At 35.6% G+C, this 16,406-nt stretch overlaps 2 protein-coding genes across 5 annotated transcripts; one reads left to right on the top strand and one right to left on the bottom strand.

Annotated features, from left to right (window-relative positions):
* Positions 1-523: 523 nt before the first annotated feature.
* On the top strand, positions 524-5,830 carry LOC138140440 (SAFB-like transcription modulator). Of its 4 annotated transcripts, none has more exons than XM_069061515.1 (14): positions 524-798; positions 851-944; positions 1,001-1,140; positions 1,193-1,303; positions 1,352-1,400; positions 1,894-2,017; positions 2,534-2,813; positions 2,867-3,046; positions 3,934-4,074; positions 4,123-4,559; positions 4,648-4,884; positions 4,932-5,059; positions 5,111-5,225; positions 5,554-5,830. In XM_069061515.1, exons 1-14 carry the CDS (start codon positions 676-678, stop codon positions 5,708-5,710), a joined length of 2,316 nt encoding a protein of 771 aa, XP_068917616.1. In that variant the 5' UTR covers positions 524-675; the 3' UTR covers positions 5,711-5,830. The 4 variants fall into 4 exon arrangements, with proteins under 4 accessions (XP_068917616.1, XP_068917618.1, XP_068917615.1 ...); XM_069061514.1 differs by having other exon boundaries at positions 526-798; positions 3,931-4,074; XM_069061516.1 differs by having other exon boundaries at positions 526-798; positions 3,931-4,074; positions 4,135-4,559.
* Positions 5,828-14,591, bottom strand: fs(1)M3 (female sterile (1) M3). Its single transcript, XM_069060792.1, is given in 25 exon segments — positions 5,828-6,124; positions 6,173-6,377; positions 6,428-6,580; positions 6,629-6,863; positions 6,932-7,241; positions 7,295-7,475; positions 8,740-8,951; positions 9,008-9,230; positions 9,281-9,595; positions 9,649-9,956; positions 10,007-10,190; positions 10,258-10,445; positions 10,493-10,654; positions 10,738-11,737; positions 11,788-11,990; positions 12,039-12,249; positions 12,298-12,381; positions 12,903-13,051; positions 13,103-13,295; positions 13,350-13,456; positions 13,510-13,672; positions 13,724-13,847; positions 13,896-14,104; positions 14,154-14,456; positions 14,504-14,591. Coding segments are annotated over 25 exon segments (5,670 nt in total). The 5' UTR covers positions 14,531-14,591; the 3' UTR covers positions 5,828-5,903.
* Positions 14,592-16,406: the final 1,815 nt, after the last annotated feature.

A 16,406-nucleotide genomic window follows, 5' to 3' on the forward strand; every position in this document is an offset into this window, starting at 1 on the left:
AAATTTGCTGGATTCTGTAGGGAATAAAATGCTACGAGTTGATTCGGGGCTTCAGGAAAGCAAGAAAAAAGTACAGAAAGACAGTGAAAATGACTTTAATGAATTAAACAAAATTTGTGTGCGTTAAATAAAGAGCGATCAAATTAATTTATCCATGAATTCGAAATCGTATGTCGTTACTTGCTCCACGCTCCAATAAACACAGTTTGAAGAAACACAAATTAGAGCTCGACATCAATCCCAAAAGACATATGGATTATGAGTCGATTACAAATTAATTTGATCGCTCGATATAAATGTAGCGAATTATTACTGCTATGATGTTCTTGGATCCATTGTACGTAGTAAAGAAATGAAATAAGTAACGTCAACAGTGGTCAGTTTCATGTTGCAAACGTTTGTAAAAATTATATAATGCGATAATTAGTACCGACAAACATTTATTAAAACTTTGTATGCATAAATTTGTGACAATTTTATTTTAAGTTTTTATATCGTGATTTAAAACAAGCCGCCATTTTCTAATTCACCAATCACAATATGGCGTCTGCGTTGGGGCGACATCATTTCCGGCCATTTATTGCACCTTCGGTGGCTTGGTATTGTTTGTAAAATAAATTAACAATCATACTACCTTTGAACAATATGGTTATTTTTGTTTAAAAAAATCTAAAAATGTCAGAAAGTGAAAGCAAAAAATTATCCGAACTACGTGTGGTTGACTTAAGAGCAGAGCTAGAAAAGAGGGGTCTGGATAAAAATGGAGTAAAAAAGGATCTTGTTGAACGACTCCAAAAGGTAAACATTAAATAATAATCAGACCGAGGGTGTGAAGTTTTTACGCTTATAGGCACTACAAAATGAAGGCATTGACCATGAAACTTATTGCTTTGATATTGCTGACAAAAAACCAAGCAAAAGACTTTCGACCTCATCATCTTCATGTATGAGATGACAACAAAAAAAAAGTAAAACAGATTGTAATTTTGCGTCATTTTAGATCAAGGAGATGATAATGTGTTAAGTGAAAAGGCTGAAACTGATGCAGATAATAAAAGTGACAACATAAATGCAGAAAGTAAAGAAATTGAAGATGGAGGTCAAACAGAGGAACAGAGTAAACTAGATGAAATAGTACAGGTTTGTAGCATGCTTAAACACTGAAAAACAACTGATTTTGATCATTTACAAGAATCCAGTTGTTGAAGAGAAAAAAGAAGAAAAAGATAGTGATAAAGGTGACCAAGAGCAAGAGTCTGCAATTAACTTGACTTTGGAAAAAGAAGAAAACATTAATGAAGAGGTGATTATTAATATTAATCAGTTAAAATGCTAAGATTATGTATTCTAGAATGTGGAACAAGATGTGGACAACTCAGAGAAAAATAAACCTGAGTTGGGTAAGTTATTGTTTGATATGTATAATTTAGAGTGATTCTTGGCTTTGATATGATGTAACATGAAAACTAAAGTTGCAAATAAGAAAAGTGATAAAGAAGCAGGAACTTAATTTGAAAAGAAGAGTGACATTTGATGGTGTGAAGAGGCAAGAATATGGAGACTGATCAAGTGGTACAGTTGAAAACAAACATTGAAGATTTATGTGCATCATTGGTGTGACAAGGATTTTGTGTTATTAGGGATTGTGCTAATTTGCCTTTAGTTTTCTTGTTATTGTTAATCATGGCCTAGAATGGATTCCACTGTGGATTACATTTCAAGAAATTGTACAAATTTGGTGTTATTAAAAATTCAAGTGAAGTGCTTACACAATTCAAAGACATTTCAAAATTTTTAAATTACCACAATTTCATTTTAAATACTTAGAGTTCCGGGGACTAAATATTGTTGGCTAAGATTTATATATCACAACGATTTCATTTCTTCCTGTAGATGAGAAGACAACTCCAAATGAACAAGTCCAGGTTGAAGAGCCCAAGGAACCAACAGCAACCAGTGCTACACCACAGCAGGCCTCCAAGAAAAGTCAAGATGTGGAAACTGGAACAAGCCCTAGGTTGGTTTCATTCTGCAATAGTCAGCAGGCCCTGAAGTTTTATTTGTTGTAATAAATAATCTACATAAGCAACATCCATTGAAGTAATTGAGGAAAGACCTCACATTCAGACAACAGTGGAACTATCAAGCCTCTTCTACATTTATCTTTAACCCACCATAATTGGATTCAAATGACATAATTTGGGCCAAGAAGGATAATTTTTGATCATAAGATCATGGATTTTCTGTGTACAATAGATCAGATTTTGATGTTCAAACATATTTGTGGGTTGAAGAATTAAATAAATGAAAATGTTTATGGTACAGTGCTGCTGTAAGGTAAAAAGAGCTAGCAAGGCGTTTCTTTCTGAGGAGGTTTACCGATTACAATTGTCATTGTATAAATATAGTGTATTTAGACACAGTAGCGTTCTTGGGTGAATGATTTTGACAAGAATTCTGGAAAAGTTGATGAATGAATTTTTTGTATATTCATCTATGAATTCATTGTTCTGACTATAATGGTGTTTTATAGCAATGGAACGTCAGAAGAGTCCACTCAACAAAAGAAACCACAGTCTAACCCCAGACTGCTTTGGATCACCAACGTTCCAAAGAATACACGTGCAAATGAACTTAAGCAACTTCTTTCAACTTGCGGAAAAGTTGTATGCGCAAAGGTCGTCGTGAACGCAAGATTTCCGGGATCTTGTTGCTTTGGTTATGTAACTATGGGTTCTGCAGAGGACGCTACGAATGTCATCACCAAGCTCAACAATACAGAATTTAACGGACAAATTATCAAAATAGATAAGGTATAACTGTCTCGTGTCAAACGACTTTTATGCTAATTCGTTGTTTTGCTTAGTTTGAAAATATTAAAGCTGACAATTTGAATCCGGCGAGAAAAAAAACGACAGAGGAAAGTAAGAAAGTTGAAAAGAAGGAAGATAAAATTAAGAAAAGTCCTGAAGGTAAAGAGAAAGTCGACGAAGTGATTACAGGTGAAGATAAAGAAAAAACAAGCGTGGATAGTCCTGAAAGAAGGGTAATTAAATGACAGTTTTTTATATTCCCACATCAGTCCATTTGGCTAGAAAAAGTTAATTAAAATCAATTCTCAACTGTAAAAAATTATGATTTCATTTGTCGAGTTTCATCGTTCTAAATGAATCACGAAAAAATACTTGACAGTATTTTCGTTTTCAATTTCAAAAATATCGTACATATCACATTTGACAAGCAACAGTTTGTTTAGGAAGTGACATCACAAATTTTGTTTTCCACAGCCGACCTATATTTAACCAGACACTAGTTACGGCGGTTTCCGCTTGGTGTCGCTAAAAGTGTAATGTCAAACTTTTAGACTCTAACCTAATAAACACAAACAAAGCGGTAATAAGATTTTTTTCTTAGCTTTATTTATTTATTACTTTGTTATAATAAATCTCATTTACGTAAGTTTCAACTTTGTGGTTGCGCCTTCAAAAATTGTGTGGTTAATTAGACGCTTTGGTTAAATTCTGAAATTGTGGTAATTTTTCCTTACTTGGGTGAACGAGAAATCGCTGTTAGTGCCGTTTTCATCAATTATTTCAAGTCTGGTTTCACGAAAATCTAGTGGACACTGTGCGCAACGTTACGTCAAATTTTTTACTTGTAACGCAGGTATGAGTGTTGATAACATTTTATTTTTTACTATTTGACTGTTGTAATTGTGACCATTACGTGAGTGTTTAGTTGTTTTTATTTTATTTATCGGTAATATTTTACGTACAAAAAATTTCAGTATGTTACATATTCAGTTGTGGAAAAATCATTGGTTAACTTCTTTTTTTGTTGCTTTATTTATGTAAAACTTAAATGGGGGTTCGTGAAAGCGCTAAATATTTTTGAAATGAATACAAAATTTGATATATCGGGTTGTTTCAGAAGTCCTTAACTTCAGACAGATCTAGTCGTGGACGAAGAAGAACTCCGTCAAGGGAACGAATGAGAGAGAGAGAAAGACCGTTTAACCGATCTAGTTCTGGAGGTGGTCACCGTGGTAACGTCCTTACATTTGACAAAATTAAAGTAAGGACGAGCCAATCGACAAGACAAGAAAATTTGTTTAATTAATAGTCGGAGTTGCAGGAAGAAAGGGAAAGACAGAGGATGCGAGACCGCGAGCGTGCCCAGCGTGAAGACAGCCGTCGCCGCCACGAAGAAGCACAGCGTCTTCGGGAGATGCGAGAAATCACGAGGAGACAGCGGAACGAAGCAGAACGTCTAGAACGTGAACGCGAAAAGTTACGGATCGAACGTGACAGAATCGAGCGCGAAAAGAGCGAACTGATCAAGTTAGAGCGAGAACGGCAGAGACTCGAACGTGAGAAGCTGGAAATGGAAAAGATGGAATTGCAGAGGTCACGACTGCGCTTGGAAGAGGACAGGCGCGCCGTCAAAAGGCCCGTGCCAATGCCCTACAGAAGGGAGGAACCCTTTGAAGAACGCAAACGACCCGCAAATGATCGTCACTTCGAAGAGGCGCCTCGTTTCGAGCCGCCGCCACATCCAAGGTTAGATTTCAAAACGTATTCATTTTGTATGGAAATTTACCAACAAGATGGATACAGAATCGAAGTTTTATTGGTTTTATTTTTACAGTCCTATATCGGCAAAAAAATTTACGTCCTCCAAAGATTTTAAGAGATTGTCGTACGATAAACACGAACCGTTTTCCGAAAAACGCGGTCGTGATTATAATTCAGAACGGTCACATCAGAGTTCATCTTTAAATCGATCTAACACCACAGTTAAATATGATAGGTCGTATGATAGTGTCAGGGGGAGGGACACCAGAGATGCGCCACCTAGAGATTCACAATCGACTATAAATATAAGGTAAAGTAGCCAGTTTTGTGGCTAAATAACTACTTTGATGCGTGCAGGACTAAGGATTCGAGATACACCGAAAGGGACAGGAGTCCACACTTTCGACCGATGCCTGAAGCTAGGGAACGACACGTTTCGTCTCAGATCAAATCTGATAGGGAACATCATTATTCTGAACCAAACGGTGAGTGCTGTTGACTACTTTTTATCGAAATAATGATAATGGTGGTTACAGTTTCTGAACGTTGGAATCATTCTGTGACCCCACAGTCGAAATTCGGCTCTGGCAATCAAAAACCATGGTCAGCTAAAGGAGGAACGTGGCGTCCAGATCCACCTTCCGTGGATAGGTACGCTACTAAAATTTTAAGTTTTCGCAGTGGGTGCTTATTCTATAAATAGACCGTTTTAACATTAACATCATTTAAATTATTGTTGTTAGTTAGTAGTAGAGTACGCTCAAGAAGAAAAGGACACATCACGTGGTGTCCAACCTATTGATTGTCACGTAAATCACAAGACCGCTCATGTACTTCTCGGTTTGAATGTGTTGTATGCGTGGTGGGTGACACTCGTGACCTTGAAATCTAACAAAGCGTGGTGGGTGACACTCGCGACCTTGAAATCCAACACAATGGATAAAACAAATTGCGAGGTTTCCTGATTGTTCGTTTTCAGATGGAATCCTGGTTCCGGTTCTTCAGGGAGGTCCACAATGAACCAACAATTTTCAGGAAATTCCAGTTTAGCACCTGCTTGTCCGCCTCCGCCAGGTATCAATAATTATTCAGATAGGTTTGATTACAACAAGTCGAGTGGCAATAGGAAATATTAATGAAATTACGTGAATCTTTATCAAAAAATTTGTGTCAGCTTGTTTTTATTTTGTTAAAAATACTTAATTTTTCAACATATATCGTGGTTTGACCAATTTAATAAAACGTTCATCACGTCATGTAGTTTCTTTTTATTAACATAAAATGTAATCAAAAAACAAGAGTTACAACACAAAACAAACAAAACGTGAATCAATACAAGTCGTGTTCAACAAAAGTGAGCAAACAGCTCGTATTCGACGAAGGAGCGAGTAGGTACGATTTGTTGTTTAGTTTGAAAGGAACCAGGCTTTTAATACCGTCTAGTGCTCCCGTAGATTCTAACTTCCAACCTTCTATAAACTGGAAAGAGTAAATAAAGTATTTATCGTTCGTGGTTACTACGCTCAAATAGGCATCGCTTATTCCAAAATCTGGAAAAAAATCATTCGGAATGCATTTTAACTTATTGTTTTATTTACCGTCAGCGTAGAAGACTGACATAGATGATATCGGATAATCTAGTTGCAAGCTCTGATAAAAGTAATAGTTGTCAAATTCCGGATGGTATTTGAGAATCTGCAAACTCGAGCGTTCATTTGCCAAAATAATCAGACTGTCCGTTTCCAACACGACCCCTTCGGCAAAAAGACTTCCAAAAGTTGGCGCCTCCCGCAAAAGTTCGAACTGAAACGCAAACAAATCACAACAACATTCGAACGTCAACTGTTCGGAACCTGTTGTTTCTGCTCATCGAACCGAAGAATTTTCGTGTTGACCCGAGACTCCAACAAATTTCCAATTATCAAAACAATCCCCTGCGCTGTCGGGAACAACGAAATAGTCTTCGCACCCACGGTTGGTATTTTTTGAATTTCTTCGAGCCCAGTCTACAACAAAATCGTACAACGCGAGCCAACCCACGCGGAAATATCTACTCTGTCCTCGTTAAATCGCAACACCAAAGAGTTTACGTTGTGCGTGTCCAAAACGGAATCGTAGTAAACACCGACGACCACGTACGTTGTATCGTATATGGTAAAAAATTTTACCCCGCTTATGTAACCATTAAAAAAGGCTTGGTGTACGAAAAACCCTCCGGTATTATCATCGCGAGGAATTGTGTTCCACGTGAGAGATGACACTTCGTTCATAACTTTTGTTTTACTTGTCCTTAAAAAAAAAACAAATCAAAATGACGGATTTCTTTGTGTCTAATAAACACTAAACGAAATACCTACCTGCAGTAAGAATCGGTGCTGATGCTGTTACTGATGAAATTTATAATGATATTATCGTCGTAATAACTGTAGATTCGTTGGCTCTGTTTGTTGATAAAAGTATTCACGGAGTGTTCCGACGAAATTTGCATCGTCTGTTGCACCGGACATTTACACATCATTGGCAATCCACAAAACTTGCCACCTTCCTCGCCTTCGATATGAACCAAAATGTCGTCTCTAGTTTTCACAATTTGAGCGCTTATTGTATTTGGAACGGATATTTGCAAGTCCGCTGATTTTTCCAAATACATCAGTTCGGCCGGCATCCCTTCGAAAATGTGTAATCAAGCAAAAATAAGAGACACCACAAGAAATGTGTACTTATTGTGGTGTTCAGGTATTTGTTGACGAAGTCTGAAATTTGTTGTGTGATTTTGTTGATCTGTCGAGCTTCCGATGTCAAAAATTGTTTGGTATTTGTGTTCAACACAGACTCTACGGGAACGTTATTTATGTAATTGCTGTCGATGCGTCCTTCTAGCGATGCTGGTTTGAGAACGACCTAAAAACATTTTTCTAGTTTGTTGTTTTAACACATTTAAAATGATTAACACATCCGAAATCTACAAACTTTTTCAGTTGGTCACACACATTGCCAGCAGCAAATTTACTGTGGTATTCTCTGCTATTTGCCGCATTTCTGGATAATATTCATCTTTAATCGCAATTTCACTTGCGAAAAATGACAATTATGTTTGGTCTAGATTCAAATTTAAAATTTTGCTTTAAATGTCAACTTTGAAATAAAAGTGTCACCAACTGTCACAAAATTCCCTAACTTACCAAAATGGATTTTATTTGTAGGTATTTTACATGCAAATTAGAAAAAATTGCATAAAAAACTCGTTTTTTGTAATTTGCCTCCATTTTGATTCTCTAATAGACATATTAACGAACGCGACGTCATCACCTGTGATGTCATTATAGCCATTAATTCACGGAACATTTTACGAAAATTTGTCATGCATCAGTTTAAATTAGAAAATGTGTCAAGAACAGGAAGTATTCATTGGAAAAATTTGATTTGAGCAAATACACAGTACGGCAGTACACATTTTAGATAAGTAATTGCACTAATAGTCTATGTTCCTACAAGGTTATTAATTATTATAAATGTTTCTAACATCGTAGGTGGCTAGATGTTAGAAACGTTTTTAATAACCCCATATAATAATAAAATTGTATTAATACGATTTTGATTTCTCAATCATAACGTTTATAACCCGGCTTTAATTATTCACATTTATTAAATTATTTGAATAAACGCGCTACGGTTCTGTGAAATCTGAGACTTGATCAAATTTTCAATTTTAAAATTATTAAGACATTACTAACCGCCACAAAAGTCCCTAAATCGACTGAAGTAAACATTTTTGTTTAAAAACGACTTAAAAAGGGCAAATTACAAAAAATAATTTAAAAAACCCGTTTCAGAAGACCCTGAAGCACTCATTCTTTAAAATAACTCGTGGCTATGCCACTCGTTTTTTAAACTAGAAATTGTGATTCAAGACTGGTCTTATTAAACTTGTTTTTTAATATACTATTTCAGTTTTTCAATCGTGTTACTCGCTAGTTTTGGATGGGGTCATTAAACTCGCTTATTATGTGATTGGTGTGCAATACGTGCAGAGTTAAGAGGTCGGAACACGCGGCCAGGTCACGACCGAAGTGCAAATTTAACTGTGAGTTACCCACCTTGACCACACCACTTATTTAAATCCCAACAAAACCTCTTTAGTACAAATAATGAAATACAACAATACCACTGTTCCGGTGAAATTGGTTTTTTCATTTTTCAAAACAGCTTGTTCGTAAGATTCCGACAATTTTAATCCATTAACAAATTCAGCTTTTACGTTTCCTACAATCGTCAGATCTTCGACGAACTTCTTGGGACTTTCGATTATTTGAGTTTTATCGTCGTAAACCACGTTTGCCATTTCTACGTCGTTGATCCGAAACGCCCAAACATCTCCTATCGCAATAAAAATTCAAAAACACCAAACATTTTTTGGTGAGTTACTCGAATACCTTTAAATTTAACATCGCGGAAAAAATAGTTGCCAGTCAATATTTGTTTCGGCGACTCTTTTAAAACCCTCTCGTTTAACAACACATCGAATGGCATATTATTAATCAATTTGACATTAAAGTTATGTTTGACACTGACAGACTGAAACATGGTGCTTGGTATTTCGCTGTCATTTGTGTAGCTGACTAAATCTTGCCACTTAACTCCTGATACAACTTCAGTCTAAAATATTCAAGTCAAATCCGAATCACCGAATCACTACTTCTACTCACCTCGATTTTTTTAGCTTGCAACCCCCCAAAAAACACTTTTTTTCCCTTTACAAGCCCAACAACGTCAGAATTTTTCGACACAATATTGTCATTAATTTTCAAAATCGCAATATCGTTAATTGTTGTGACATTCGTATTTTGTAAACCTATCAAGTTTTCTGCTTCTAGCTTCCCAAAAACCTTTTTCCCCTTCACGATTTGCTTCGTGTCAGGCTTGTTTAAAAACGCATCCTCTATTATTTCCTTCATGTCAATGTTATTAATTGTTTTCAAAGCACTAACATTATTGGCACAGATGTGATTCACAAAAGTGACCTCAAAAACGAACCAATTTATTTTGTAAATGCGACATCACAACCAATACTCACTTTGGCTGTGATCAAATTGTCATACTGTGTTGTCACCACTTTGGAAAGAATTCTACGTACGAGAGATTGCTCGTCCCAAAATGTGACATTACCTGTAATCAAAACATTGTCCCAAACTTGTGTTGGTGGGTTTTTCAAATTCCTCAAACACTCCTCTATGTCGCACAACACGTTTGCAAACAAATTCTGTGCTTTTATCGGTCTCACCGCAGTGAGATTTTTTGACGCAACTGTTTGGCTCTCAGGACTCGAAATGTCGATTGGTTTTTGCACACAAAAGTCGTTAATTCGCTCAGTTATCAAATTTGCTGTAATTTGTCTGGTGCTAAAAGACGACGGCGAAAATGTCATCACTCACCTGATTTAAGATCAACGAACTTAAAATGCTCTGTTATTATTTGGTTCCACGATTTGTACAAAATCCTCCGTGAAAGTTTACGAAAATCAATATCGTTAATCACGATCACATGCAAATCCCTGACTTTTATTGCGCTCGAAAATTTTATGTCCCCAAATATCGTGTTATTAACAAACTCAGACCTCTACAAGAAAAACAACTTCGTAAATAGTGCCTCAACTAAAAATACCACAACATTTTTAATAACTCACACTATTACGCATAAGTTGTTCAACTTCCAGACCATTAATCGTCGACAATTTTTCTACATTTTTGATTTTGACAGTGCTGTCAATATGGACGTCCCTGATCTTGTCAATCTTGTTTGTGTTGTTGATTTTCAAAATGACTTCATTTATCTCACGACCGTTCAATAGAGAAGTCACAATTAAATTCTTAACTGAAATAACTTGCTAGTCTCGTGGTAATTTTGGTTCATAATCTTACCAGTCACGTTTGCAAAATTGAGTTTGTGTAAATTTTGTGGACCATCCACGTGTAAAGAATTTTCAATCAAAGACTCTAACTGTACGTTATTTATCGCCTCAACTGTCAACTTCTCCACATGTAGGTCACCTCTGATGTGCAAATTTTGAACTCGTTGTGAATCTGAAAAAACTCCATTATTTCAAAATCGACTCTGATGGTTTCTTCACCTGAAAGCACTGAATGATCGTCGTCTCTGTTAGCACCGTTCAGGAAATTAACCTCGAGGTTGTCCACTTTCAAAACGCTGCTGTAATTTTTCAAACCTTTGATGTGAAAAGTACCGTTTACTTTGACCGAATCTTTTTGAATTCGACGTAAATCGGGGAGATGTTGTTTGCTTGGGTTGAGCTTCACGTTTCCTTTAACGACTACGCTTTCGAAATAAAATTTTGCGGGTTTTGTTTGTTGCGTCGAGTTGGACATATAGTCGTCGACGCTGACTCCGTTCATGAGGGTTGTGAAGAGGTGAGGGGTTGATGCTCCGTTTTGCGCTTCGAAATGTGTGGGAATTGCTTGGTGAGTGGATTTCGTCCAGAACCTGTCGAGTCTGGTATCGAATTCAGTTCCGGAAACTTCGATCTTGGCGGATTTTCCTAAATCGAAGTTTTTCAAAAACAGGTTTCCTCGAATTTTGATTTTCCCGTTGTATCTTTGCAAGAAATCGGATTCGTTCGTTCCTACGATGTGTGTGTTGTTAAACTGCAACAACTCCCTGTCGACGTTGCCCTCCATTGTCAAATTATGTGTCACGTTTAATTTGAGGATGCTGACGGGGCCTAGAAATATACCATTTATATTGTGATTTTATTTCTTACCTCTTCTACCAGATATTAATCTGTCGTCAAGCGTGGCAACTGAATTTTTAAAATCAATCCCGTTAATCGTCTTAGTCTCAATACTCCCTGTATAAATTTTCGAAATCGTAAGTGACGAGTTTATGGTTTGATCAGTGGCGACTGTCAGAAAATTTGACTTTCCCTGTAACGTTCCAAAAATCATTTCTCGGGCTTGGACACTTGTAAAAGTGAGACTTCCATCGATAGAATCTGTGATTCCGAATCGAAAAACAGATTGTTTCAATCTTTCAATATCAACTTCATTTATATTCTTGACCCATAAATTATCCACCTTAAGGTTCCCATCAAAAATATACTTCAAAGGCTCGGGATTTGTTAGGATCGACATGATCAATCTCGAATCGATCTGAAAGTCAATTTGAAAAATTCAAAATCTCCCAAATGTAAAAATATTACTCCGTTTATGCTACCACTCTTGAGATTTGTCGCTTTCAGTTCGGAAAAACTCTTGAGTCCTTCGATTGTGGTTGGTTTGCTTTTGTAACAAATGTCCTCAACGGAAACATTATTTACTGAGTCCACTTGAATTCGCGTGGTTTGCAAGTTTTGGACGTGAACTGACCCGGACACAATTTGATTTCCGTTGCGTAACAAGAGATCTACAATTGTACAACTTACCAACACCCATTACAAATATCTACACCTACTGTTGAACAAAGATTTATTGTGAGATATTTTCAAATTGTTCGTTTGCACGAGCTGAGCTTTCACCAATCCTGAAATGTTCTGTGGGAATGTGTAAGACAACCACCGGTCTGGTTGCCATTTCTGATTGTTAAGCTCATCAAAACGGACATCTCTGGCAACGACTTTCGAAGCTTTCAACGGAAAATTAATTGTCAAAGTTTCGTTGATGATCTGCAAAATTTAATTTAATTTTTTTAAAAACGTTTCCTGTCAACGTACCAAACTGTTTGATTCGTTACTTTTTATCGCTGATTTAACAATGAAAAACTTCGCTTGTAAATCTTCCAAAGTGTCGATTGGAAGCTGAAATGTAAAAATATTTGACGAAGACATTTCAATTTTCTAAATACAAATATACAGGTGTCCCTGAAATGCGCTCCAAAATTTTAACCACGAGCTAGTAGGCTTCATGTAAAAGTCGGAAAAAATATTTAAAAAATTCTATGTCAAAAAATAAAATGACATTTTAAAAATACAAATTACATATATCATATTTTATAAAACGTACACCAATGCGGTTTCCATGTTTTAAAACATATTTCCTAGAGGTTACTTCGCATTGGCGTACATTTTATAAAATATGATATACAGGGTGTATTTTTAAAATGTGCCGAAATTTTACCTACGAGGTTGTGGGACAACGTAGAAGACTAACAGCAATAAAAAAAAATTGTAGCTCAAAAATTAAATGTCGTTTTATTTTTTGACAGAATTTTTTAAATATTTTTCCGAGTTCTACATGAAGCCTAGTAGCTCGTGGTTAAAATTTTGCCGCGCATTTCAGCGACACCCTGTAAATATCGCTCATGTGCATTGATTTTAACCTTACTGCGCGATTTGTCAACAGCAGCCTCCCTCAGTACAGTACTGCTTTGATTTTTTGCAGTTGTGAGTTTGTTTCGAAAAAGATATACAGCTTTTTCTAAATTTGAAAAGCAATTTGACAGTTGGTCTTTCTCTACAACTTTTTCCTCTGAAAAATGACAAGTTTTTGAAGCTTCTAAACAAAAAATAACCTAATCACCTGATTCATTTTCCTCTACAGAAATTGAAAACGTAACTATTTCCACAGTTTTTTCTACAGTTGGTCCTAAAGTAACTATTGTATTTGAATAATTAAGGTAATAACTCCATATGTTTGTCAAATTTGGACTAAACGCAGAGTTAAGAATTAACGAAATCTGATCGTTTGTTAAACTGAAGATCCAAAGACTCTTCTGTAATTTCAAACAACGAATTTATAAGACTTTCTCGAACATGTTAATTTTTACCTCATCTGAGACGAAAAGATATGGTTCATTATTCAAATAAGTAACTTCTTTTTTCCCCTTTAAAACAACACTCGTGGTGAATTGTTCCCAAAATATCAAAGCAGTTCCTAAAACATTTTTCAAAAATTTTGAATTTTTTCCGAAAATGTTTCAAACAAACCGGTCCACAAATAAAGCTTGACACCATTATGATTTCCATCAAAAATAATCACATATCGTTTTTTTCGATACACGTAGCTTAGCACACACTCGGGCAATACTGTATCAATTTTTTGAATTTTTCTGACACCGTTGTTGTTAAATTGGTACAAAGTTGAAGTTCCCTTAAATCACAAAACATACCAAAAGCGTATCGAAAATATGATTTGGCTCACTCCAAATTCCTCCAAAACAATAATGACCTCGTTGCCGTTGTTGTGGAAAGTGTGCAGTTTTGTGGCGCTTGAAGCGAAGAATTTTTCACTTTCATCAAAATGCGAGTCGACGAATTTGTACACTCTAAATGCAAAAATGTTACTCGGGAGATGATCTAGAAGATTTGCTTACACAACAATTGCTGGGTCCTGCTTTTTGTAATTGGAAATGACCAAATATAAGTCGTTTTGGTGTTCGAAAAATGTAGCATCGGATATGTTCGTCTGTATGATGTTTTGAATTTTGTGAAATTTTTTGCTTTCTTTGGTGAATCCGAAAATGTGTAAAATATTCAGTTTTGTGACAAACATTACAAAACACATCGTTTTAAATTGTTTTGCCTGCAAAACAAAATTAGAGATACGACATTATTTGTAATGTTTGCTGTACTTGTAGAAACTCGGCTTCTTCATTTGGTAAAAATGTATCAACCATGCTGTAGCTATTTTGTGAAACTACGTATAAATCTTGATCCATTAGAACGTAAGGCGTATCGAAAAAAGTGAAAATTTCTCCACTGCTGTAATTACCGATCAGCTCCACTTTATTTACTTCGTTAAGTTTCACATTGTAAAAATTCCGTGAATTTCTTGAATGACGATTTAGTTTTTCCTCGACCACTTTAGCTCGCTCCTCCAAATATTTTTTTAACTGTGATGTAACCTCCGCACCGTTGATGACGTGCAAAAGGGACTTAACTCATTACTTAGTTTCATCAGCTATTACGATTACCAACTTACAACAAATGAGAGTAGAGAAATTTTCATCGTATCAACAGATGCTACTCCACAAGCCTCACCTTGTCCAACACGACTAATTTATTACACTAAAAAAGACAGATTACAAGAAAAACATTCCTGCATCAAAAGAAATGTTGCTCATTAAGTTTCAGAAATCCACGCTTTTTTGTACGACGTATTTGTTTATCTCTTGTTTTTACAACAGTAATAAAAATCGTAGGAGTTCGATTGCTTTCAAATTTATTTCTTGGTTTTCAGAAACAAAAATCAAAGCAACATGTACAACATAATTTGTTGATCAAATTTTATTTTTCACTAGCTGTACCCGGCCACCCGCCCAGTAAAAAAAAGTACTCGGCCACCAGTTGCTGTGGCTCAGTCAAAAAAAAAGTACCCGGCCACCCGTTGCTATGGCTCAGTCAAAAAAGTTTTTAAAATCCAAAATCGTGTGAAATAAGCGAATTACTGTGGTTATTTGAGGCAAGGAATATGGATCATTAACCCACTAGTGAGAGAAAAACTCAGTCTCACGGAATAATTAGGTTTTTTCACAGTTTTGTTAATAAAAATAAACATTAAAGAGTCACTATAACACCCACAGACAAAACAAAATGTCGCAATAACAACCATCCCACAATTCGTTTGGAATATTTTCTTGTCAAAATTTTATAAATATTATTTCAATATTTAAATCAATTATACACGATTTTGGATAAAATGTTATATTATAGTCATGTGGAATTACTCATTTAGTCACTTAAGAAACTTTTTCTTGCCTGACTAATTTCGTACATTCCACACTCGTACAATAAATAACTATTATAGATACATAAAAACACGCGCTTATTTGAATGCAACGTTATGTCAAAATTTCAAAGCAATTGGTGAAGAACTTTCGGGGATTTAATATTTTGAACAAACGAACATTTACATTTTTATTATAGTGGATTTTCGTGTTTTGCCGTTACTAATAGTGCAAAAGATCGGCCAAACCTTTAGGAATTTATTTAAAAAAAAATCAATTATCTGTTTCCAATGATTCAGGAGTTATACATTTTTTAATGAAACCCCGCAATTCCACTTTTTTGCGAAAAAGATGAGATAGATAAAAAATGATGACAGTTAAATGTTGACAAAAGGAGATTCTAAACTCAAAATTTAACTTAGAATCCAAATTTGAAATCAAAATGAGACCTTTCTATTTAAAAAAACAAAGATGTTGTCGATTTCCGGTAATTTCGGAAGTGTCCCCATTTTGAAAATATTTTGTTTGAACTTGGGTAGTCGATTATTATAGCCGGCTACCAATTTTTATATTAATACGGTTTTGGGAAATCAGAAAGTTTCTAACAAATGGGTTACGTGAATCACCCTGTATAATATAGATACATAACAACACGCGCCTATTCGAATGCAACGTTGTGTCAAAATTTTAAAGCAATCGGTGAAGAACTTTCGGAGATCTTAGATTTTGAACAAACGAACATTTACATTTTTATTTATACAGGGTGTTTTCGAAGTTGAGGAGTTCCTTGTAACACGAGGTACTATGCATTATTCTTAAGAATTTTAGCCTAAATCTTCTTAGTAAAATGTTTGTATTAACGGAGATAATGTATTGTATACTTTTATGGTTTTCTAAAATTTTGAGTCCGGTCCTGTCTATTTCTCCGCTGTACTAGATTAATAACTGACGTGCCCCAGGATGGTATCTTTCTGGAAATCGCTCTGCATACTCTCTGGACGCCGCAGCTGCATTTTGATAACGTGATAACATTGCCCATTACATTAGCAACATATCAGTGAGCTCATTATTTTCGTAATGATAAAGCAATTCCGACTAATTAGGTGACAACTCTGACAGTATTTTTGATTCACGTCCATGCTAATTTGATTTTTTTGT

Source organism: Tenebrio molitor, chromosome X (genome assembly GCF_963966145.1).
Source record: "Tenebrio molitor chromosome X, icTenMoli1.1, whole genome shotgun sequence".
In the NCBI taxonomy this organism is placed as follows: Eukaryota; Metazoa; Arthropoda; class Insecta; order Coleoptera; family Tenebrionidae; genus Tenebrio; species Tenebrio molitor.